Source organism: Gaeumannomyces tritici (genome assembly GCF_000145635.1).
Source record: "Gaeumannomyces tritici R3-111a-1 unplaced genomic scaffold supercont2.6, whole genome shotgun sequence".
Taxonomy (NCBI): Eukaryota; Fungi; Ascomycota; class Sordariomycetes; order Magnaporthales; family Magnaporthaceae; genus Gaeumannomyces; species Gaeumannomyces tritici.
Genome location: NW_008804550.1, coordinates 968,255 through 991,388, shown reverse-complemented (window position 1 = coordinate 991,388; position 23,134 = coordinate 968,255). Strand labels below are relative to the sequence as shown.

Below are 23,134 nucleotides of genomic sequence, written 5' to 3'. Positions count from 1 at the left end.
CCAGAAGGAGCCAGCAAAAAAACTGCAGGGTAATTTCCCCGTCCATGTTCGTCGCGGATTATAATGAACGGGGGGAGCGTACCTACGCAGGTGCCAATGGGATAGCCCCCATCGAGCGAGTGGGTAACAAACAGAAAGATTGTGCACGTTTTGCACTCGCCACGCAGACTGCCTGCATATGCTGATGACTTCCGAAGGCCCAAAATTATGTGATTCTGTGACTCGCCAAGTGATAGAATGAACATAAATGACAAGGCGCCCCGCCTTGCTCGCGAGCGCTCGTCTTTCCCCAGGCAGTCTCCATTAAAAGCGGCCCGAACATGTCGTTGGCACGAGACACGATACGAGGCCTATGCAGTCCCCTCACTCCCTTGCCCCCTTAGCAGAGCCAGTGAAGATAAAGAAGGGGGCGCGAGCTGAATGTTGCGAGACGGAAAGATGTGCAGAGCGAGCGAACCGTGAGAAAGGGGCTAGGGAACAGACAAGAGAGATCCAAAGGACGTGCAAACCTTCATCTATGCGTGAACGTGAAAATGGTAAGAGAACAGAAACAACACGAGAGCGAAAACAGCCAAAGAAACCCGTTGATCCTAACCCAGTCTCCCTACTGCCAGTCGTTTGGCTTGCCCTTGGCCAAGTCATCATCACAGGCCATCAAAGTCTCCCATCACACCGTTCGTAATATTCGGCAGGTTCCGGAGAACAGTCCAAACGGCCAGATGGCGGACGCATCACGGTGGCAGACATCTCGGGGCGCCAGGCTCTGCTGGGTGCAGGTCAGGCACCCGGCGATTGTTGTGCAGAAAGCAGACGTGGTCTGATGCGTCCCGTCGTTTAGCAGCAGCTGTTGCTCTGCGTCGCCGAGACGCCGTGGCCGGGGCCGACCTGTACAGTCGGCTTCAAGTTGTTCGTCGTTGTCGTGCCCATCCTCTCCTTGATCTGGCGGGCCATGGTCAAGAATGCCTGCTCGACGTTGCTCGCGTTCTTGGCCGACGTCTCCAGGAACGGGATGCCAAGGCTGTCGGCGAACTCCTGTAGGGGGTGTCAACAGGTTGCTTACTTGGTTACTGTCAACCTTGCACAAGAGAGAGGGGCGTACCTTGGCCACGGTGTACTCGACCACCTTCTTGTCCGCCATATCGCTCTTGTTGCCAACGAGGAGCTTGTTAACACCCTCGGTGGCGTACCTGTCAATCTCCTGAAGCCACTGCTTCACGTTGTTGAAGGAGTCCATGTCTGTGACATCGTAGACGACACAGATGCCGTGGGCACCACGGTAGTACGAGGAGGTGATGGTGCGGAAGCGCTCTTGGCCTGCCGTATCCCACTATGGTGTGCGATAGAGAAAGCGTCAGTCCTAACTTGCTCCTTTATGACTGCCAAGACGCCAGCGGCATATGGAGCGGAGGGGGATCTATCTCACGATCTGCAGTTTGACGGTCTTGCCATCCAGCTCGATAGTCCGGATTTTCTGCGTCACCAGGTTAGAATCGCATTACCGAGCCGTAGGAGATGAGGGAGTCGTGGAAAGCATACAAAGTCGACGCCGATGGTTGAGATGTACGATTCGGTGTACGTGTCGTCGGCGAACCGGAGCAGTAGGCAGGACTTGCCGACACCGGAGTCTCCAATCAGGAGGAGCTTGAAGAGGTAGTCGTACCTGGGCGCGCGCGCAGGAGGGAATGTTAGCGGGAGAGGATGGGCGAGGGCGGGCCGAGGGAGCCGACAACGGTGACGGTGGCGGGGATCCGCGGCCAGACGGGAGACGGAGCCGTCACGACGGCATCGGGGACGGCTTGGGCACTCTGCGCGTGGCGGTCAGCAAGGCGGCGAGGGATAAACAGAGGCGGCGGCGGCGGCGGCAACAGCAGCAGCATGTGGGGACCTTCAGAGAAGGCGGCCCAGCAGGGAGGGCAGTCGGAGCGGAAACGTACTACTCGGGGTTCATGATTGCGGTGTTGGCTGTGGTCGACGGTAGAGTACGAGGTAGCAAGCGTCGGAGAGGGCGACGATGGGTGAAGAGGGAGAGCGTTGTTTTGGTGGGTGTTTGATGGGGAGGCCTATCAAGTGATGATGCGGGAGCAGAAGTAGAGACTGGGCGACGGTCGATTAATGGAGTTGGCCGTCAGGGTGGTACTCGTTTCTGGTAGGGGCAGGCTGCAGCGGGAATGTCTGGGAGCTAGTGTCGGTGCCAGTCACGGGCAGCCCAGTCGGTCGGAGAACAAACGAGATGCGCTGGGAAGGGGCTAGGTCATGTGACCTGGCAGGTGACAATGGGCTTGGCTGTTGCTTGGGCCTGGCGAGTCACTCTGCGGACGGTCAGGGGACCAGCGGGGAGGCGCCGAGTGGAGACACCCCGTCCGCTGATAAGAGGCGATGACGAAATGGGCCAGCCTGCAGTGACTTCGGTTCTTTGACGATTCCACATTGCTACTCTGCAGGTTCCTGCTGGCTCTGGAAAGACGGAAACGTTTGAAGTATCCAATAGGTGCTCAATATAGGGGATAATGTCAAAGAACTTGGTCTTGGAGAAGCCAACATGCGTTCATCCGCCTCCAATCCTCTTTTCTTTTCCACTGCTCATAAGCATCCAAAACAGGGTCATTCAAGCAAACCCGCAGTTGATCTCTCGCTCCTAATCTCCTAGTGATAGCAGCCATGTGACGATCGCCCCGAGGCAAGGGCGAGAGTGACCTTTGGCCTGTTGTCTCAAGACAGCAAGCGTCAGGAGGGGAGGGCCAATCCCTGGAACGAGTGCCACGCGCAGCCAGTCACCCAATGGTGGGCCTTATGGCGGGCCTTTGCCCCCGGAGGAAACGACAGCCGCTCATGGCGTCTACGTTTAGGTCTCCACGTGTGATGAGCAATCGTTGCTTAGACACAGTGGGAGTCAGGTAGAAAAGGCAACCCCCAGCCTAGTTCCCAGCCTAGGTCTGTTTGGATACATGGCGCGGATTCCAGTTGTCGTTGTCCATGCGAGGTGCAGACTTTTCAATGGCGACTGGGCGGGACCATGCGGAAAGGGAAAAGAGCCTAGAGGAATCCCCACGCAACGACCGGGAGTCTCCAGTGGCAGCGGGGTCGGAGCCACGGGCTAGCGGCAACTCGAACCCAGCTGGAAGAGCCGGAAAATGCTCGTGCGTCAATTTCGGGCTGAGCAAAGCTTGGAGCTTGGCCTGATTGCCTTCCCCTCCGCTGCCCACACCAGCCAAAAAACTTCCCCAGACCTTGGGCTTGCATGGGAGCTGCAGCGGCCGACGACAATACCACCCTGGAATTCAGAGCCGGGAGCGAAAAATGGAATCACGCACCTGAAACCACAGAGGCCTGAACAACGAACGGTGAACCCCGGCCAGCGACATGTCGGTCCCAACCCGGCTCGTGCGGCGCTCGCGACCACAGGCCGCAGCCCTCCCGACTCTGTGCCGAAGCCTGGGCTCCGCCATCGCCGCCGCCTCGTCCCCAAAGACCCCGAGCCGCGCCGCCGCAACAGCAACGCAGACACCCCCGGCAACACCGGCCACGCCGCCGGGGTCGCGCACTAGAGCCACGCTCACGACGCTCCAGGCCGCCAACCCCCGCAATCTGCCAGAAGTGTGGTTCAGCTCCACGTTCCCCCTCGCCGACGTCGCTCCGCCAGATGGCGGGTTCGGAAAGCGACCGGAGTCGGGCGAGCGGAAGCTGAAGCTTGGGAAGAGTGAGATCTGCCCTCTGCTCCAAGGCAACCCCGGCGAATCCCCTCTGTCGGCCATCTTTTCTTGCTAATCTAAAGCCGAAAACCAAACCAACAGCCCTACGCATACTCCAAAAGCACCTCCCGACCCTCCTCCAGTCGCCGCCGCCGCAGGAGATCCTGGCGCCCAACATCTCGCTGCACCTCTTCCCGTCAACGCACCAGCACCTGCCCGCCGTCTCGGGCCGCGTCGCCTACATGGCGGCGCTGTGGACCAGCCCCATCGCCTGGAACCGCGTGCCCATCGTCGGCAACGTCCGCCTCGAGATCCTGTCGGAGCGTATGGTCAAGGACGAATGCGTCGCCGGCCGCTCCGGCCCCCGTAGGCAGGGAGCCGTCGGCGAGCAGCTCATTGTCCGCTGGCGTACCGAGAGGGGTGGCGACGGCGGCGGCGCGGCCGGTGCTGCCGGTGGGGGTAGCAGCAGCAGCAGCAGTCTGAACCCTCTGTCCTTGTTCAAGCACGAGGGCAAGGAGTTCGTCGGCCTGTTCATCTTCGACTTCGATAAGGAGGGCAGGATCTTGAGCCACACCATCGAGCACGTCGAGGAGGGCGGCAACTGGGAGCGCGGCGTCGGCGCAAAGGTCGTCGGCCTGACGGACTGGCTGCTGGGCGGCATCAGGAACGGCGGCAGGGGCTCGCAGGAGGGCCCATGTCCGGCCTTCCACCGCGTTTCCCCGCCCAAGGGTGAGAGGTAACGGTGCATGATACACCCCCTGCGAGCTGCATATTGGTTCTGCCGGTTTCGCCCTTTCTTTCTTCAGATCGCTTGCGGCGAGGGCTACACGATTCCCGCGGACGGTTCGATCACGGATAAGATTGCATTATCCCCTGGAACCTCACCATACTAACCTTAATCTCCGGCGGGGCCTCACATGCACTAGTCCATGCCTATGCGATAGACTTTGCAAGTAAAAGAAACGACTGTATGACAACAACGACGGAAAGAAGAAACTGCCCTGTTGGATACCGTATTTCATAGGGATTGTATATTGGTTGGGACCCATGCGACCGCCATGGGCACACTTCCCCTCTCCTTCCTCTGGATGTGCGACAGGCGGGTCGAGTATCCTATGTACAATATAGAAATTATTGTATTATGCAGCAAAATGGTGACGTTATAGATTATCATCAAAAGCGGAAAATATTAGAGATGTGCCCGGATGAAGTCCTGTAACTCCTCCTCCCGGACCATGAGTATCTTCTTGTCTAGCAGTGTCGACGAGACGACCGATGTGCCGCCGAGCCAGCCACGCCATATCTTTTGTATCACATTATCCTCTCCCGGAAGCGGCGCCAACAGCGGCGGCGACCACGACGAGCCGCCGCCGCCGCCGCCCTGCCGCTCCTTGCTCTCCTCGACGTCCCGGGCCGTGCACGCGACCACGAGGCGCTCGGCGGCGGAGAAGCGATCGACGACGTGGAACAGGCTCGAGAAGACGCGCTCCTCGCCCCCCGTGCCGTCGCCACCACCACTACCGCCATCATCGGTAGGCGGCGTCGAGGGCTCGCGCCGCGGCGGCATCAGCTCCTCGAGAGCGACGGCGACGTGGCGGACGCGGGCGGCGTCGCGGCGGTCGAGGTAGTAGGCCAGGGGCGAGCCGACGAAGCCGAAGGCGTCCTCGCGGTCCAGCTGGCCCATGAGGTACAGGGCGTCGAGCGCGAAGTTGAAGTAGATCCTGGCGGGCGCCGCGGGGCGGGAATCGCCGTCGTAGTCGCCGGGGGCGGCCGGCACCGTCGGCAGCGGGGCGCGCCACGCAAAGGCGGGCTCGTAGTGGCGCAGGGCCAGGGCGCGCGACTCGCGGCAGGCGTGGAGCAGGACTGGGACGGCGGCGGCGGGGCGGCGGCGGGACGGGCATTTCGTTGTTGTTCTTGTCGTCGCTGCTGCTGCTGCTGCTGCTGCTGCTGGGGGCAGGCAGCAGCAGTTGGAGCGGTGCTGGTGCTGGCGGGCACGCAGCTGGGCGAGCTTGGCGGTGCGGTCCGGGTGCGAGGCCGGCGAGGTCGGGCAGCAGGCGACCATGACGATGCGTGGCTGGATCAGCTCCTCCCAGACGCGGAGGCGGAGCTCGGGCGGGAGGTCGAGGAAGCGCGGGAAGTCGTTGGCGGCGGCGGCGGCGGCGTCTACAGTTGGGGTTGGTTGCGGCGGGGCCGCGCGTAGTGCCGTGGTGGGGCCGTGGCGGGAGTGAGGAGGGCTGTCGGGGGGGCAGCGACCAGGACCAGGGTCGGCGGCCGACGTCGTGGCGGTGGCCGTGGCGGTGGTGGTCGTGTCTTGGCTGGCCGTGGTAGCCGTGGCGGTGCCGGTATCGGAGGCGGCGTGCTCCAGGCCGTCGCTGAAGATGCGGAATTCCAGCCCGTAGACGACAGGCTGGCAAGGGACCCGGTTTGGTGGTCGGCGCCATGCGGCATCCATTGTTGTATCTGGGGCGTAATGTGCCGCGGACAGCGTGGTATTATCTTGTTTTGGTTGTGTTGTGGCGCAAGCCTGTGGAGGTGCACGGATAATTGGTGGTCCTCACCAAATGTGCGAGGGAAGGAACTGCGGGGTAAGGGGCAGCGGGCGAGGGCGCGAACAATCGGCGAGCTGCTCCTGCCTCGAGAATCCAAAACAAAGACCAGCGGCGGAGAAACAAAACAAACCGAAGCACAGGCAGCGGTGCGACGATGCATCAGCTCAGCAGTACCTGGTGGTAGTCAATACGTGTCGCCTCGGCCCCCTCCAGAGCCCAGCTGGCCGAACCAGCCTGGTCCTTGCCCTGCTCACCCGCATTGTCGCCTCCACATCCAAAGTGGCCTCAGGAGACAGACAGCTTTTGCCTTGCTGTCTTCTTCCATCCCAAGCAACCTTGCCAAGCAACCTTAACAGCGAGGTAAGTGCTTGAAAGCAAGGACTCGAACCGCGAGCGTAAACAAAAAGCACAGAAAGGAAAGAAGAGAAAAAAAGAAGAAAAAAAACACACCTGTTATCACCAGCCATGTCCTGGCCGCGACCCCATTGGCCCTGGAACGTGGATGCTCGTCATCCATTTCCCGCTTCTGCCCTCCCATCTGGCTTGGCACCCCCCTCCACTGCCCTCCACTGGTAGGAGGCCGTTGTAGCCGAGCTCGGCTCTCAGGCTGTGACTTGTCTTGTGTGCTATTTTTCATTTTGTCCGCCGCAAGCCTGCGCCCCTCGTTGGACGGACCGCCTCGGCTGCGTCCGTCCGACGAGGATCAAATAGCAGCACCGCCCGTGGCCTTTCCTATGCTAGCCCTCTTTCCAGTCTAGCCAGGTACCTGTCCGACTGTTCTCGTTCCATTCTGCCCATCACACATCCCGTCACATCGCTCCTGGCCTGTCCCCCCCTCATCCATGCTGTGGGCCTGGGCGGAATACCCTAGCCGTGATTTTTTTGTTACTCTATTTTTGTGTTTCTTTTTTTTCTGCTTTTTCTTTTTGCCTTGACAGCCTCCAGCCTCCCTTTCTACTTTCAGTCTTCCCTCGTTCGGTCTATTGCCAGCCAAGGCCGCCACTTCTTGCCACGCCACTGCAATCTTGCTTTTTCTCCCCTTTCCTTCTCCCTCCCTCGACGACTCCATTTTGGAACGTTCCAAGAGGGGGAGGTCGGGTGACTATGGCCTTCTGATTGGGCACATGGCGGCCGTTTGCCAACAGGCCCCAGTCACGTGATCGTGACGCGCCAACCTCGCAACCACTCTCTCTTTTTCTCCCTTGCAGACCACCATCTCTCCGACAGGACGACATCTTCCTTCCTCCCCCAGTTTCCAGCTGCGCTCGCTCAGCCGCCTGGACACGCCTGTGCTGGCCTGAAGCCTGGATTTCTGGTTGTTGGCAGGCAGCTCCTTTAGCTGGACACACCACCACCACCCCCAAAAACTCCACCCTCTACCCCCCCTAAAAGCGGCACTGCCCACCAACCGCGCCCAGCCCTCCCCACTCCCCCAATCATGGTGCTATTAATCGACAAGTGGCGGGGCCGGATACAGCTGCTCTCCCACACACAAAATAGCGTCGTTTACGCAGTCGACACCGACGACGGCGTCGGTGAGGGCCGCGCCAACGAGACCGCCACCGTCCTGAAAGGATGGGCCGTCTGGTACCGCGGCGAGGAGCCCCTGGGCCCCCTTCGCCCCCCTGACATCGCCGACTGGATCGTCCGCCGTGAGGCCGCGATCTACGAGCAGGTCGGCCGGCACGACCTGATCGTAAACTACCTTGGCCTCGAGGTCGCCGTCCTCAGGGGCGCCGGCCCGGAGCCCAAGGCCTGGGCCATCAGGCTGGAGCGAGCCCCTGGCAAGGCCCTCCGCAGCTACCTGCGCGGGCCCGCCCCCTCGGAGCGCGCAAGACTCGACCTCTGCCTGCAGTTCGCCCGCGCCGTCGCCCACGTCCACTCCCGGGGCGTCGTCTGGGGCGACCTCTCCACCCGGAACGCCCTTGTTTTCAGCTGTCCCACCCCGAACCCCAGGGGCGGGGCCGCCGGCCGGAGCAGCGACGCCGCAGCCTCGCAGGCCTCGTCCTCGTCGTCGACGGCGCCTCCGTCGTCTCAGCAGTCGGCGTCCTCCCCTTCGGCCCCGTGGCGGATCAAGCTCTGCGACTTTGGTACCGCGGCGCTGTTCGAAAACTACGACAAGGACTACTGGGGCGCCGAGGTCCGCTACACCCCTCCGGGCCCCTCGGCGCACCTCGACAAGAGGGGCGACATCAAGGACGTGGGCATCATCCACCGCGAGCTCTTCGCCCTCGGGTCCGCCATCTGCGAGATCACCGAGTGGACCGTGCCCTACGGCCCGGAGCACGAGGTCACGTATGAGGAGGTGCAGGCCATGTTGCTGGCTGGCGAGTGGCCCGACATATCCCTGGACAACCCGGCCGAGGATATCATACGCCGCTGTTGGGACTACCAGTACGTGGCGGCCTCGGAAATCGTCGAGGACCTTGAGAGTATCATTAGCCAGAGTACAGCCCCGCAACAGGATGGATAAAGGTGTTTTTCATTTTTTACAGGACTTGCTTTTCTTCTCTTCTTTCCATCCTTCCCCCTTCTTTTTTCACATCTTTGCTTTCATTCTTATCCTTCCCTAAGATGGAACGTGACATGATAGGTTATTTTACCCGGGCGAAGCGTGCTCTGTCAGCTCTCAGTTCGAGCTCAAGGTTGTTCAATGGTTTGGTGCGTAAAGAAGAGAGCACAAATTTGACGATGTAATGACCACAAAAAAAATCCGAAACACCGGATACACCCCCTCTTGTGATTCCGAGGCACAATCGACCACGTCTGTGCTCCCGATGCAACCGGACATGAGGATCTGGAAATATGGGCCCTTGGTGCTCTCCCCCCTTTGTTATTCGACTCTCCTCGCTTGGGCCTCCGGGTCAAGAGTTTTGGGCTGCATCTCCTCACCCGCCCCGTCCGGAGACGTCACTGCCGAGCGGTTCCTCCTCAGGAGGTGTAGCAGATAGATACCCTCGACCACGCCTTTGCCCCTCTCGCCCTCCTCATCGGAAGGCTCTTGGTTCTGCGCGTCCCTGGTGATCTTCACATTGCCCAGGAGGGAGGCCGCCAGCATGCACTGTGTGGCGCGGGGCACCTTGTTAGTCTTGTGTACTGGCTTGCTATTCGTCGAGCCCGGGCGGGCAACCGGGAAGTTTGCTTACCAGGACCATAAACGGCACGATTGCCACAAAGGCCCAGACGATGGCCATCTAGAAGAATATGAATGTCAGCTTTTTTGTTTTTCCCCGTCTCCGACTATGGCCAAGAGAAACCACAAACCTTTATCTTGCCCATGGCGGCTGCCCGGACCTCCTCGGGGAGCCTGGACAGCTCGTCAAAGTTGTGGGCGTTGGTGCCGTCGTCGCCCCGGCCCAGCAGGTTGTTGTTGAAGACGGCCGTCATGACGGTGAGGCCCAAGGTGCCGCCGAAGGGGAGCATGACACCCATGAGCGAGATGATGGTCGCGATGTGCCGGGGGAAGAAGCCGACTGCGTGGAGCTGGACTGCAAAGAGGAAGCAACAAGTGGTCAGTGATATGGTGTTTTTTTTTGTTTTTTTTTTTGGTTTTGCGGCCGTAGCTTTCAGGTGAGTTCGGAGCAGATACATGCAAGAGAAGAAAAGAGAAAAGTAGTGGCTTACCTGGAAGGAACCTCAGACCGGTGCCAGCGCCCGTGAGGGCCATCATTCCGTAGATAGTCGCTATGTTCTCGTCGTACAGAGCCCAGGCGAGAACGCCGACGCCGACGGCCTCGACGACGGACCCCAGCATGAGCGGGGCGAAGGTGTTGCACGGCCATCTGTTGCAAAGCAAGCTGGCCAGCAGCACGCCGGCTATTCTTGGCACGTCAGTTACTGGAATCGCCGGCCCTAATGGCTTTGTCGACGCTGCGTCTTCGTTGGCAAGCCTGGGTGCCAGACATACCTCCAAGGCCTGGTGTATAGTAGATGAGCTGGACTCCAGCTTTGCTAGCATCGTAGGACTTATGACATGAAACAGATCTTAAATCAGCATCGCCTTGCTCCAACCAGCGTATCTTGGACGTAAGAAACTGACCTTCACCATGGTGAAGTAGATGTTGCAAAAGTACAAAACCTACAGCATCAACCCCAGTAGGTAGACGGTCAGTCAGTAAACAACAAGTATGATGGGGCAAAAGAGAAACACCGACAGAGTACATGGCGGCGCCGGTCGCAAAGTTGATGTAGGCCAACAGGCCAACATCCTTGGACGCGAGGAGCTCCCAGTGGATCATGGCGCTCTGGCGCGTGAACTTGGCAGCCAGCGTGCCGCCGGGCGCCATGGACCTCTCCCACAGGGCAAAGGCCGCGACGAGGACGAGGCCGACGCACAGCGACGCCAGGACCGGTGCGCTGGCCCACGCGTACGAGACACCGCCCCACGTCAGCGCCAGGACGACGAGCCCGAAGCCGGCCAGGAACAGGAGCTGGCCGCCCAGGTCGACGGTGCTGAGGCGGGTCCAGAACCTCGCCAGGCGGCCGGTGGGGACCGGGGCGGCCACGAGGGTGACCCCGTTGTCAGCGCGCTGGCGGACGGGGCGGGGGCCGATGAGCTCCTTGCGCAGGACGAGGAAGACGAGGACGACGGAGGCGGCGCAGATCGGGAGGTTGATGCCGAAGCACCAGCGCCAGTTTGTGCTTGTAAGGTAGCCTGAGTGGCTGTCAGTGCTCTTGTCCCTCCCTCTCTTTGTTGCCTGGCCCCAATAAGCTCAGAGTAGAATTGGGAGCGCAAAAGGGTGGTGACATACCTCCTATGACTGGACCAATACTGTAGCTCAAGCCGGCGGTAAACGCAAATATGGTCCAATTCTTGGCATTCTCCTTGAGGCTGACTTTGTCGGCGATGATGATGCGGACGATGGCGCCCATGCCAGCACAGCCCAGCCCCTGGAGGCCGCGGCCGAGCAGGAGGACGGGAAAGGCGTCGGTCGGCGCACCCGTGCAGAGGGCGCTCCCGGCCATCATGATGAGGACGCACGTCTGCAGGGTCGGGTGCCTGCCAAAGACGTCGGCCATCTGGCCCCAAAAGGGAATGAAGGCCGCCGAGGTCAGGTTGAAGGCCGAGATGATCCAGTTGAGCTGGGAAACCTCGTCTGATTTTGGCAGGTAGGCCGGGTTAGCTGCGTGTTGGGCTGGAAGAAGGATGGATGGCAGATACGTACTAAAGTCTTTGGCAATCCATGGTAGTGCACTGGCAACACTAGATATCAAGTGGCGATGGGGCCCAGAGTCAACAGACATGATTTACGGGTAGCCTTTGATATTACAACCGGCACTGACATGGTGACGTCCAGGGCCTGTAGAGCAAAGGGGAGCATGAGTCCGCAAATGATCTTGATCCTGTACTTTGTGGCTGCTCGCGCTTCATCGCGGCAGCTCTCACACTTGCCGCTCGAGATGGGTGGTTCTGTCTGAGCTTCGGCCTCGATCTTGGGCTCATCTTGCGAGGCCAGGGGGCCGCTGGAGCTGTTCGGCAGGTCGATTTGAAGGGCCCCCGTGCCGGCTCTCTGGTGGACGCAGGGAGGCGGAGCTAGAGGTTTGCCGCCATTCTCCCGCGCCTGCTTCTTCTTTATATGCCGGTAGAGCGAGATCATGACAGGCTGGTGTGTCGATGCGTCAGTCTGTGGGAACTCGAAGTTTTAGGGCGAAGTTGGCGCCTGGCGACTTGGGAGGAGAGGGAGGTCTCGGGGCTCGTTTGTGAAAGGTGATGGGAAGGCAACCAAGAGCCGGAGAGCCGCATGCCAAGATATATACACGATCGGGCACAAGTGCAACGCCCCCCGCGGGCTGGCGGCCCTGATACGGTGTTGGGAATGCGTACGTGGCCGTGCGGGCTGTACGAATGCGAGACTAGCCCGAAAGATGTGGGTGGAAAGGTGGGCAAGAGAAGAGATTGCGGCGGCATGGTCAACTGCGCCGCCTCGAAATTCGAGGATAGGGGTGCGCGCGTCACCCTCGATGGGTTCTGTTTTTCCTGCTTCTCCACATGGCCACCCGTGAAGCTGCTGCTAGCCCAGCGATTGGAAGACGCGGGCGTACCGGAAGATGCAGCCGGATCGCCTTCGGGGTATACAAGAGCGCGATCACGTAGGAGTACAACACACCTTGGCGAGGGGGAGGGAGAGGACGAGGGGGCGGTCAGGCACCAAACCATGGGTGCTGGAGGTGTTTGGCCCAGTCGTCGTGGCACAATGTCTGGTCTCGCGACGGGGAACGTGACATGGAGAAGGGCCAAACTCGACTGCGGCCGTGTTTGCTGCGAGTGAGGAATGCCTCCCTGGTTTCTATTACGGTGGTGTATTTCCCTGTAAAACTTTTCCCTTCTTTGCTGGGTGGGTGCGGCTGTAATGGTGGATGCAGTATCCTAAACATCTTATTCTTCCCAACAGGGAAAGAGAGACCCTGCGTGTCTGCTTGCATGCTCACCACGCCAAGCCACCCGCGGTACGCTAGTAGACAAGCCTTTGTCTACGCGTGCCAAGGCGTGGGGTTCGATCCACGTAATTGGCACCTTTTTTACCTCGATAGGCTGAGGCCTCCATCACGCCCTGTTAGCCTGACGAGTCGACTACAATGGCGCTAGTCTCGTCAAATGGCCAATAGAGGGCGACGTGTAGTGGGTTTTCCATCCAAAGCAAAATAAGCAATGGAGAGATTTTCTCCCGACATAATAAAAAAAAAACACGGCTAGAAAGTGAAGGTTTCTGGAAAACGACCCACCAAACAGTGGGCTTGGCACTCGGGTGGCCTGCCGAGCCTCCACCTTGGACCCCAGGCTGCCATTGGTGTTGTCAAAAGTCGTGATAATGGGAGTGGCGCTGCCTCAGTGTCCCCGCCAATGGATCATTTCGGTCGCGGTTTCGCTTTCGGAGCCGACTGTCTTCGTTTGAGCCTCCTTATCGTGCAACCTAAGTGCGACCCCGCTCAGAAGGCGAGGCGACGGCGGACGGAGAGGTGGTCGAGAAGAGTGAGACATGCATTGGAGACATGGGAAAACTGCTCTTCTCGTATGCGTTGCGCACACTGCCGGGCATTAGATGACCCCTCTCGCGCCTCTAACGGCTGTTCCCGCGAGGGGTCGTCTCTGTGAATATTTAGGGGCATACCCTACAGCCCGCAACCTAGATTTCTTCGCCGTCCCTCCTGAGCTTGCGAGGACATTCAAGTACGTCGCCTGCACCAAGTCCCGAAAGCGCCGAAAGGTGGAGAAGGCGAATTTTGGTGAGGCGATTGTAACTTGGTGGTGGTGATAAGCCCGCGATGGCCAAATTTCGTTTCACAGATGTTGGCCGAGGTTAGGATTGACTGTGATGATGAAGACTTCAAGACTGGGCTTTCAAAACCCTACCTACCTCACATCAATCCCTCTCAGAGGAGGGCTCGCTGCTGCCAGAGTTCTTGATCTTCTTCTTTGCTGTGGTCCCCCTCGTCGTCATCTTATGGCGGTACTACCAGACGGTCCCATGATAAATAGTAGCAACAACACCTAGGTCTTCGGAAGAAATATTAATAAGGCCGACCGCGGAATTAGCGAGCGGCAACAACAGCACTCACAACTTTGTGGGGGAACATGGCACAGCCTCCACCATCGCCATGGCAAAAAGGACGGGAATCTGGAGCTGGCTTGGCGTCCGTCAGCAGCTGGGAGGCAGCTGAACACGCTGAGGTTCCGTTCGGCCGGGAGTCAAGGGTTGGCCTCGTCGTGGATGCTTGGGCACGGGAACGGCGCTAGCACATGCACACGGGTGCATTGGAAAGGAAGCTTTCACGTGCTTTTTTGTTCTTGAAACGAAAACGGCTCGCCCCGACCGTTGGAGAACGGACGGCTACCATGGAAGGGATGGCATTTAGGTCGTCGTTCTTAGTTTGCTGCACCCATCAATTCGTTCCTCACTTCTCTCCTGCCCACCGTACCTAGTATTTCCCGAGGTCAACGTGTTCGTTCCACCCTGCCGCCCTGTGAAGCCCTCGGATTGCTGCTGATGCTGCTTGGCAGAGTCGCAGCTTGGGCGACGTCACAGAACCAAAGGCCGCAGGGGTGCTCGGCTGAAGGGGTCTTCAGTGGCAGCCCCTCGCCAATCCCAGGAGCTCCCCCGCATGTGACACTTGATTGCTGATTCGCGCGGCGCGTGATGCAGCCACTTGCTCAAAAAGGCTCATGGGAAGGTCACGGTAGGTGCGACGCAAAGCACGTCAATTGGTTAAACACGAAAAAAGTCCCTCTTGCCCGAACAGAAGAAAATATTGGCCATCGCCGACGGCGACTTGAAGATTCAACTCTCTCCATCCCTCCACCGCGGCCGCTAACGGCATTCTCCATAGATTCGGAAACACCTAATTCTTCTCCGTCTTTGCAACCTTATCCACCTGCGGGGGAGTGCTGGGGAGCCCTCAGCTCTGGAGCCTTGGGGCTTGGCAAGCCCGTCATCGCTGGTGGTCGCCACGTCCTCCTCCACGTTGCCGATCAAGCCGTCCAGGGAACTGGGCTGCATCACACTGCTCATCTGGATGGTGGCTGTCCCTCGTTCCTCGGCCGCCCTCGGGATCTTCCTGCCCTAGATTCCCCATCCGCCCGTAGCTGACGAGGGTTTTGTATAGTAAACTTTTTCATTGGATTTTATTGCAGCTCGCAAGTGTACTACTGCAAGACGGCAGGCTGGCAACCCCTTCTTATTTGGCATCCGGCAACTCACCGGGGAGCCGGCAGGGCGACAGGAAAGGGTGTATTCCTATCTGTCTGGCGCTGGCTTTGTTGCACAGCCCTCACGGCGTGTCTGACAGGACTTTGAGCACATGGAAACAGGCTGAATCCCACCTCACTTGGCTTCCCACACACCTGACAACCAACATTCCGAGATCAATGAAAGCCCTGCCTTCAAGGTCCATCAAAGGAGCAAGCACCACACCCTCCTTCTCGCCGCCGTCATCAGGTACGTGTGGCACTGCTTTTCTTTGTGCCTATTAGTCGCATCCTGTCACTCTGAATAGGCGAACATGGGTCCCCCACGTCTCCGCGGACGGTAAAGCCTTGTCCGCCCCGGACAGCCGCATGATCCCTGCCTCCCCCTGCCTCGGCCATGCGGAGGATGAAGAGTCTGCGGCGTCAGCCCCCGTCAAGGCCACGGGGTATCCCCTTTGGGCTACCCGAATGCTCCGTCGCTGGAGTCTTGACCACTCATGCTAGTCCTCGTGAAGGGGTGCCTCCGAGAGCCGGCTGGCAGTTGTGCCAACTAGTCCCACACCCAATCCCTCTCCCTTATCCATCCCACATGTCAGTCTTGTTGGCACGAACGGCTGCACCCACCACCCCTTGGGCTACTGCGTACCTGCCTGGTCCCTTCCCGCTCTCCTCGCCCACTCGCTTCAGCGCCGCGGTACCTTTGCTAGTACGTTCCTTGGAAACGCCAACGCCCGCCCTTCCAGGTTACATGGTGCCGGATCTGAGGAACGCCTCAGGTGCCCCACACCTGGGCATGTCGTCGAGGTGTCGGGGGCCTGGCTGACTCTCGCCCTAGTTGCCGAGCCGTTCCATACATAATACCCCTTGACGTCCCCGTGCTTCCTCGGCGCGTCTAGCCGGAGGGCTGTGCTCTGCTCCATACTGCTGCCTACATCTAGGTACATATCAACCTCACCCCCTCATGCACTTGCTCCTCCTCATTCTGTCTGCGATGTCTGCCATCTCCCCTTCGCTCTGCACCACCCTCCATATCCCCGCCCAGTAGCCTAGCTGCGATAGCCTGCCAGACCTCAGTGGGATGCCGTCCTATTGTCTCCACGATTGTCACTACTTCTACCGCACCGCCCTGCGCGGTCTCAACATCTGCACCTCCGTCTCGCCCCTGTTCGCGTGATTCAGAGCCTAGTCGATGCTGATGAACGAACGCTATGCCAACCCCAGTCCGCCGCTTCGCCCAGCCCAGGTCTCTTGATGAGACCCTTGCCTCTCGCAACGCCCCGCCAGAGCCCACACCAAACTGCGCCCCTGTGTACGCCGAGATAGGCAAGTCATCGCCAAGGCCATCAACCTCGGCCCTATCGCCGAGCGCTCAGAAAAGGGACGACATGTCTCTGTACAATCAAAAGATTTTAGAGGAGGGCGGCATCACGTTTGCCGCCCAGGACAAGCTCCCAAAACTTCCCATTCCCGACTTGGAAAAGACGTGCGAAAAGTACCTGGCAGCGCTGAGGCCGCTTCAGTCACCCCGAGAGCACGCCGAGACCAGGCACGCCGTCCGAGAGTTTATGCGGGCAGAAGGACCTGAACTCCAGGAGAAGTTGAAGAAATACGCCGAGGGAAAGTCCAGTTACATCGAGCAATTCTGTACGTGGCTACAACTCCGTTTCTTCCCATTCCACGCCCTGTCATGGAGAGAATTTGGGGCCTTATACACCGAGAATGCGGTGGCTAATTTCTTTGATGATTACAGGGTACGACTCATATCTGAACTTTGATAACCCTGTCGTCCTCAACCTGAATCCGTTCTTCTTGCTCGAAGATGACCCAACGCCGGCAAGGAATAACCAGGTCACACGTGCGGCGTCCTTGGTCATATCGGCGCTCGAGTTTGTGCGCGCCGTGAGGAAAGAGGAGCTGCCACCTGACAAGATCAAGAACACGCCGCTATGCATGTATCAATACTCGCGCTTGTTCGGGACAGCCCGAGTCCCAACGGAAAACGGCTGCCAAATCGAGCAGGATCCGAACTCGAAGCACATCATCGTCATGTGCCACGGGCAGTTCTACTGGTTCGATGTTCTGGACGATAATTCGGACCTTATCATGACCGAAAAGGACCTGTCCATCAACCTCCAGACAATTGTCGACGACGCTATATTGACGCCGATACAGGAGGCCGCCAAGGGGGCGTTGGGGGTGCTTAGCACGGAAAACCGCAAGGTGTGGTCGGGGCTCCGAGACATCTTGATGCGGGAAGAGGGATCCAACAACGCTGATTGCCTCGGCATCGTCGACTCGGCCCTCTTCGTGCTCTGTCTTGATTACACAGAACCGACGACGGCGGCGGCTCTCTGCCAGAACATGCTCTGCGGCACCAGCGACATAGAAAAGGGCGTGCAGATCGGCACCTGCACGAACCGGTACTACGACAAGCTGCAGATCATTGTGTGCAAGAACGGCAGTGCTGGCATCAACTTTGAGCACACTGGCGTGGACGGGCACACCGTGCTCCGGTTTGCGAGCGATGTCTACACCGACACTATCCTGCGGTTCGCGCGTACCATCAACGGGCGCTCGCCCACGCTCTGGGCGTCGACCAGTCCGGACCCGTCCAAGCGCGACCCGGAGAGCTTCGGGGACGTTAATCCCACGCCGCACAAGCTCGAGTGGGACCTGACGCCCGAGGTCAGTATCGCCGTGCGCTTCGCCGAGACACGTCTGGCCGACCTGATCGGGCAGAACGAATTCGAGTGCCTCGATTTCCAGTCGTACGGAAAGAACTTCATCACCTCCATGGGCCTCTCGCCCGACGCCTTTGTGCAGATGGCGTACCAGGCGGCCTACTACGGTCTGTACGGGCGCGTCGAGTGCACGTACGAGCCAGCAATGACTAAAGTGTTCCTGCACGGCCGCACCGAGGCGGTGCGGCCCGTGACGGGCGATTCGGTCAACTTCATGCAAACATTCTGGGGCGACAACCCGGCCGAGGCCAAGGTGGAGGCCTTGAGGACGGCGTGCCGGCGCCACGTCGACATGACGCGCGAGTGCGCAAAGGCACAGGGCTGCGACCGACATCTCTACGCTCTATTCTCGCTCTGGCAGCGGCTGGCGGATGAGGAGGCCTCGGCAAACAGCCGTGGGCCGCCCAGCACAAACGGATATTCGAGCCCCATGAGCAATGGCACCGCCTCCTCGCCCGTCATGGATGATGATGTGTGTGATGCAACGTCGGTGCCTGGTTCCCCGTTGCTGCCGGCGCTGGCGGTGGGGAGCAGCAAGCTGGACGAGGAGGAGTCGCGACAGCAGCAGAATGGAGTCACGCGGGAAGTAGACGACAGCACGACATCGTCGCGGTCACTCAAGCACGCCATGATGGACAAGCACGTGCCGGACCAGAACGGCGGCAGGTCGCAAATGATGGCGCCGACGCGCGAGCGGGGTGAAAGCACTTCGACGACGCGGTCTGTGAAGTTTGCGCCGCTCCCGCTTATATTTGCGGACTCTGGCTGGGACAAGCTCAACACGACGATCCTGTCGACATCCAACTGCGGAAACCCGTCGCTGCGCCAGTTCGGCTTTGGCCCCGTGTCGGGCGACGGCTTCGGCATCGGCTACATCATCAAAGACGACAGCATCTCGGTCTGCGTCTCGAGCAAGCACCGGCAGACCAGGCGGTTCGTGGACGCGCTCGAGGGCTACCTGCTCGAGATACGCCGGGTGCTGCGCATCACGTCGCGCAAGGGCGCCGTCGCGCAGGGCAGCGGTGGCCTGCCGGCCCCGTCGTCCAAGCAGACGCGCGCGCGCGAGGTGGACGGCATCAGGAGCCGCCAGCAGCTGGCGCAGCAGCAGCAGCTCCGCAGGGACCAGCGGGCGGCGGCGCGGCCGCCGCCCAACCGGTTCAAGTCGAGGGGCAGGATGATCACGGGGTCCGAGATGATTCGGTCGCAGCGCTCGGCCACGGGCACGACGTCGCCGACGACGGACAGCATCGCCATGAGCGAGGACGATGAGCTTGGTGGATGTGAGTCTTTTTCTTTCTGTCCCTCGTATGCCCTTTTCCCTTTTAAAGAGTCTCCTTGCTGACCAGAATCCTCTTTAGATGGCTTCTTCGACGCTGGCATGCTTCTGCAGGCCCTCAAGGCGCGCAACACGCAGTTCGACACCGGGGAGACGCGAGCCTCGGAGAGGGCGGCGGTGCAGGCTCGGAGGAACAATGTCGGAAAGAAGCTGCGGCTGATTGATTATTAGCTCCAACGCACAATCTAACTTGGTGTCGACTATCTCTTGTTGAGCTTGGCTCTGGCTTGCTCCATCTCACTTCGGATTTTTCTACTATGTACGTCTAGCGTAAGTACCTCTTGGTAGGGAGGGGTTCGGTCGGTTTGGTTAGAAATTGGTTACTAGTTGGGATATCCTTCGTTTATTATGAACTATCGTATGGCCGCAAACTCCCATTCTAGATGAGTAGCATTACGAAGAGCGTCTTCACGTGTTAGACCTTATTGTCACTCTCGCACAGGTGATGTGGCCAAAGTGGTCTCTGGACGGGTACCTGAACCTGGCCCCGGATGACCCAGACGAGGACTTGGTCCAAGTGTTCCGGATCGAGCGCCCGGAGAGTATATACAGTCCCCAATTTTCTGTGTCCCCTTGTAGTGGTATATGATCATGCTTGAAATGGAGCCCTAACTACCAGCTATGTGCAACAGCTGCTCGCGCCATGATATAATGATGTTTGTCAGACGGCTACAGAAAAGAGTTTTTCATCAATCCATGTTGGCGGACAGCCATAGGTTTGCCTCGCTGGCCGCCTTGGTGACAAAGTCTGCATTAGCTGCTGGCCCCTCGGCACATCCGACCAGTCAAAGGTCTCGCCGAGCCTGCTTCCGTGGCCGTGTATGAGGTCTCGCCCGCAGCACATCAGCACATTAGAGGTAGCTTGGGCTTGCTACCGCCGGTGCGCCTCGCAGGCCGCCCAAACGGTCTACCAATAGCGGTTCTCCCGCTCCCATCCACGTGCCACCCCCCGCAGGATGGTGGGGATTTGTGCGTACCGCGCACTGCAGGGTGGTGGCAAATATGGTCTTTCTACACATCGCCGAGGCCGTAGGACCACAAAGGATAAATACGGAGAGATCCACGGTCGGTAGCTTGGTAAGAATCTCGAGTTGCCCTTAGTAGTCTTTTTTTTCTCGAAGAAAAATCATCGCTGTGAGGGCGAAGACGGTATTCAGCTATCTCGGGCGTTTTCGATTCAAACAGAGCAGCTCCTGCATTTGTTTGCTCATCTCCTTATTACAGCGCCAAGCCCTCAGCCGCAAATAACCCCACCCTGTTTGTGCACTTCCTTCACACCGCTCGGACAATGGGCCATGCAGCTCCAGGATGGGAGGGCTCCCACCACCAGCTCCCCCATCTCCTGACAAAATGGCTCGCCATGGGCCGCTTGTCGGCACCTGGTGTTTTCAAGTACCTCATGCAGCTGGCCATCGGCCTCTTGGTTTTCCTATTCCTCGGCCAGGCTTGGACCATGCCTGAAGTTTCGGATGCCGTGGGCGCGGGCCTGGAGGTACTCCAGCTGCCCCTTAGCGCGAGGCTGGCCGAGGCGGCCATGGCCATCCTCTCCGTCGGCCTCGTTACCCTGACCTACACGATCCTCATCCAGCGCGGCTCCCTCATGGCCACGACGAGTCTGTATCCGCGACGGCCCATCGAGGCAAACATTGGCACACTGCTGAACGCGGCCTGGCCCGCGTCGGCCCAAGACCCGGCGAAGGCCGCCTCAGCCTCCCAGGGGGCAAGCGGCCATGCCATTAAACTGTTCTACATCGGCAAGATGGCCAAAGACGGAGGCAACGGCAGGGTCGCGAAGGGCCGCATGGAAGCCTCGGCGGCACCGGAAGGCGAGGAGCAGCGACGGGCCCTCTGGCTGACGTCCGGGTCCGCCCTGACAAAGAACGTCGCCCAGCTTCTCGTGTGGGAATGGATGTCGCTCTGGCTGGTCGTCCTCATGCTCATGGGCACGCTCCTCTTCAACGGCTTCCTCACCGGTAACCTCAACCCGGACAGCTTCCCGCGTCTGACCATAGTCATCCTCTTCGTGGCCGCCTACGCGGTGCATTTCTGCTACGTGTGGATGGTCTGCCTCCGCTTCTTCCGCAACGTCTTTGGCGGGGCCGCGTGGAGTTTGCTGGAGCGGGCCAACTTCGTCGTGGCTGAGACCAACAAGCTTCCGCGGCACGCGTCCGGCTCGTCCTTTTCCTTCCGCAGCATCGACAAGGCCAGCGATTCGTACGTGCCGACAGTCTTTACCGCCACCTTCGGCAGCCCCGACGCTCCTTCCGTCGTCGACCCTATGCCCTCCCCGCCCGTGCCTCTCAACGAAAAGTTGGGCCAAATCTCCTCCTCGACCACCCTCCTCCGGAGCCACGACTCCTTCTCTTCCGGCGCCCCAGAGGAGGCCAGCGACCAGACGGAGCTGCGCGCCGCCCTGGGCACCATCGCCGACACGCAGAGGGCGGAGCGGGCGACGGCGACGGCGGCGTCGACGCTAGCGCTCGACCGCGTCATCGCCAACACGATGCTCGTCATGGGCGTGACGCTGTCGTCGGGCTTCGCCGCCTGGACATCGGCGCAAATGACCGAGAACAGCCCCAACAACACGGCGACGACGCAGATCGGCAGCCTGGCGCTGCTGGCGTCGCTGGCGCTCGGCACGGCCGCCATGTTCACCTCGGCCATGCACCTCGAGATCATGGGCACCGCCTTCCGCAACATCCTGTCGCTCAAGGAGGTCAAGATCAACGGCCTGGCTCTCGACCACTACCGTAAGCGCCGCAGCGGCGTCGTCGACGTCCCCGGCGGCGGCGGCGGCGGGCAGAACGCGTCCCTCGCCTTCACGCAGGGGACCGTGGGGTTGGCCGAGGTGGAGCTCCGCGACATCTTCCGGACAAACACGCAGTCCCAAGGGCTGGGCGGCCTGCTCGGGCTGGCCATCTTCGGCCCGGCCTACGCGCTGCTGCCCAAGGTGGGCGACCACCAGCGCAAGTCGCACCAGATGGACTTTGACTTCTTGGCGACGGTCGGGACGGGTCATGTGCTGCTCACGACGCGGCCCACGGACTCGCATGCGAGAACCCCAGACGGCCTCAACGTGGAGGCGATCAACGTCTGCCATGCTCCTGCAAAGAGGTATGGGACACAGCCTTGCTAGCCACTTGAAACCTCTTCCGGGCGAGAGCCGTGGAACTTGATATCAGGCTAGATTGTGGAGGTACGGCATTAGTGTCTTATAGAAACACTAGAAGCGTTTGGGGCTTTCTTTGCTTCCAACTTGCGTAGCAAACAGTTTTCTGCTTCTTCGGTTGGACTTGAAGTGATTTGCTTTCTGTCGAGATGTCCGTCCAACGTGTTCAATAGGTGCTTAGCGCCTGTGGCCCATGCCGGGGCGTGCAAAGGTGACATCACGTCATGGAGTTGGGAAGTCAGAAAGCCCTCCGGATTAACGTGCTAAGACTTGGAATCCCGAGCAGGGCTTTGCCTTGGTATTTACTTTCTCAGCTGGTAACAACTTCAGCAACGGGTCCTTTTAGATGCTCTCATAACTTGTTTTGTTGTCCAGTCGGCTTCGTTGATGGACAATGTCCCGAACGCTCAGGAAACCGATCAGGTTGAGCAAAACGACCGAGATTTCCAACACTTTGCGGTCCGGCTATCCCGCATGCTCACGCGCTTCTGTGGGAGGGGGTTGTCACACGACCCCCTGGAACCGCATCTACGGCATGTTGGGCATAGCGAAACTCCCTATGCCACCGCCGCCTAGCCTCCGACCGGACTATGGATGCCCCTTCGCCGAGATTGCGCTCAACTAGGCCAAGTTTCTCATCCGGCACAGTGGCCACCTTGGGCTTTTGGGTTTCGGCACCGGCTCTTTGGAGGGATATCCGTCCTGGGCGCCGACATTTTAACTACCCCAAAGAACGCTGCGCACAGTTGTTTGTTAACGGGCGGTGCCTAACAGCGGCCACGCTGTCCCCCGTGTGGCTCTTTCTCCGCCGACGTTTACCAACCGATGTGCCCGAGTCCCGTCTCTATTTCACCTGCTTGTCGGCCACACTGTTACACGCAGGTTTCTTCCTTTTTAGTTTCGCATTTCGACCGGACTCGCACTGGATGATTCCAACGGTGAGGGTAAAAGTAGCGACGGTATAAAA

At 59.6% G+C, this 23,134-nt stretch overlaps 8 protein-coding genes across 9 annotated transcripts; 5 read left to right on the top strand and 3 right to left on the bottom strand.

Moving 5' to 3' along the window:
- Nucleotides 1–91: 91 nt before the first annotated feature.
- GGTG_10713 (GTP-binding protein ypt1) lies at nt 92–2,179 on the bottom strand. Its single transcript, XM_009228589.1, has 5 exons — nt 1,938–2,179; nt 1,537–1,660; nt 1,424–1,471; nt 1,100–1,327; nt 92–1,032 (listed from the first exon to the last, which is right to left on the bottom strand). Exons 1-5 carry the CDS (start codon nt 1,946–1,948, stop codon nt 835–837), a joined length of 609 nt encoding a protein of 202 aa, XP_009226853.1. The 5' UTR covers nt 1,949–2,179; the 3' UTR covers nt 92–834.
- A 694-nt stretch (nt 2,180–2,873) lies between these two features.
- GGTG_10712 (hypothetical protein) lies at nt 2,874–4,895 on the top strand. The gene is made up of 2 exons (XM_009228588.1): nt 2,874–3,697; nt 3,792–4,895. The coding sequence occupies exons 1-2, from the start codon at nt 3,361–3,363 to the stop codon at nt 4,427–4,429; spliced, it is 975 nt and encodes a 324-aa protein (XP_009226852.1). The 5' UTR covers nt 2,874–3,360; the 3' UTR covers nt 4,430–4,895.
- Nucleotides 4,672–6,940, bottom strand: GGTG_10711 (hypothetical protein). The gene has a single exon (XM_009228587.1). The coding sequence runs from the start codon at nt 6,139–6,141 to the stop codon at nt 4,879–4,881; it is 1,263 nt and encodes a 420-aa protein (XP_009226851.1). The 5' UTR covers nt 6,142–6,940; the 3' UTR covers nt 4,672–4,878.
- On the top strand, nt 6,503–9,281 carry GGTG_10710 (serine/threonine protein kinase). The gene has a single exon (XM_009228586.1). The coding sequence runs from the start codon at nt 7,677–7,679 to the stop codon at nt 8,709–8,711; it is 1,035 nt and encodes a 344-aa protein (XP_009226850.1). The 5' UTR covers nt 6,503–7,676; the 3' UTR covers nt 8,712–9,281.
- GGTG_10709 (hypothetical protein) lies at nt 8,664–12,584 on the bottom strand. The gene is made up of 10 exons (XM_009228585.1): nt 11,522–12,584; nt 11,404–11,441; nt 10,990–11,334; nt 10,393–10,892; nt 10,278–10,316; nt 10,146–10,203; nt 9,863–10,054; nt 9,503–9,726; nt 9,385–9,432; nt 8,664–9,299 (listed from the first exon to the last, which is right to left on the bottom strand). Exons 1-10 carry the CDS (start codon nt 11,833–11,835, stop codon nt 9,072–9,074), a joined length of 1,986 nt encoding a protein of 661 aa, XP_009226849.1. The 5' UTR covers nt 11,836–12,584; the 3' UTR covers nt 8,664–9,071.
- Nucleotides 12,585–14,037: 1,453 nt separating this feature from the next.
- Nucleotides 14,038–19,417, top strand: GGTG_10708. Of its 2 annotated transcripts, none has more exons than XM_009228584.1 (5): nt 14,038–14,178; nt 14,238–15,171; nt 15,757–16,565; nt 16,672–18,942; nt 19,021–19,417. In XM_009228584.1, exons 3-5 carry the CDS (start codon nt 16,130–16,132, stop codon nt 19,167–19,169), a joined length of 2,856 nt encoding a protein of 951 aa, XP_009226848.1. In that variant the 5' UTR covers nt 14,038–14,178; nt 14,238–15,171; nt 15,757–16,129; the 3' UTR covers nt 19,170–19,417. The 2 variants fall into 2 exon arrangements, with proteins under 2 accessions (XP_009226848.1, XP_009226847.1); XM_009228583.1 differs by having other exon boundaries at nt 14,238–15,627.
- A 941-nt stretch (nt 19,418–20,358) lies between these two features.
- GGTG_10707 (hypothetical protein) lies at nt 20,359–22,134 on the top strand (the record flags this gene model as incomplete). The annotated part of the gene is made up of 1 exon (XM_009228582.1): nt 20,359–22,134. One exon carries the CDS (start codon nt 20,359–20,361, stop codon nt 22,132–22,134), a length of 1,776 nt encoding a protein of 591 aa, XP_009226846.1.
- Nucleotides 22,135–22,561: 427 nt separating this feature from the next.
- On the top strand, nt 22,562–22,792 carry GGTG_10706 (hypothetical protein; the record flags this gene model as incomplete). The annotated part of the gene is made up of 1 exon (XM_009228581.1): nt 22,562–22,792. The coding sequence occupies one exon, from the start codon at nt 22,562–22,564 to the stop codon at nt 22,790–22,792; it is 231 nt and encodes a 76-aa protein (XP_009226845.1).
- Between the last annotated feature and the right edge of the window lie 342 nt (nt 22,793–23,134).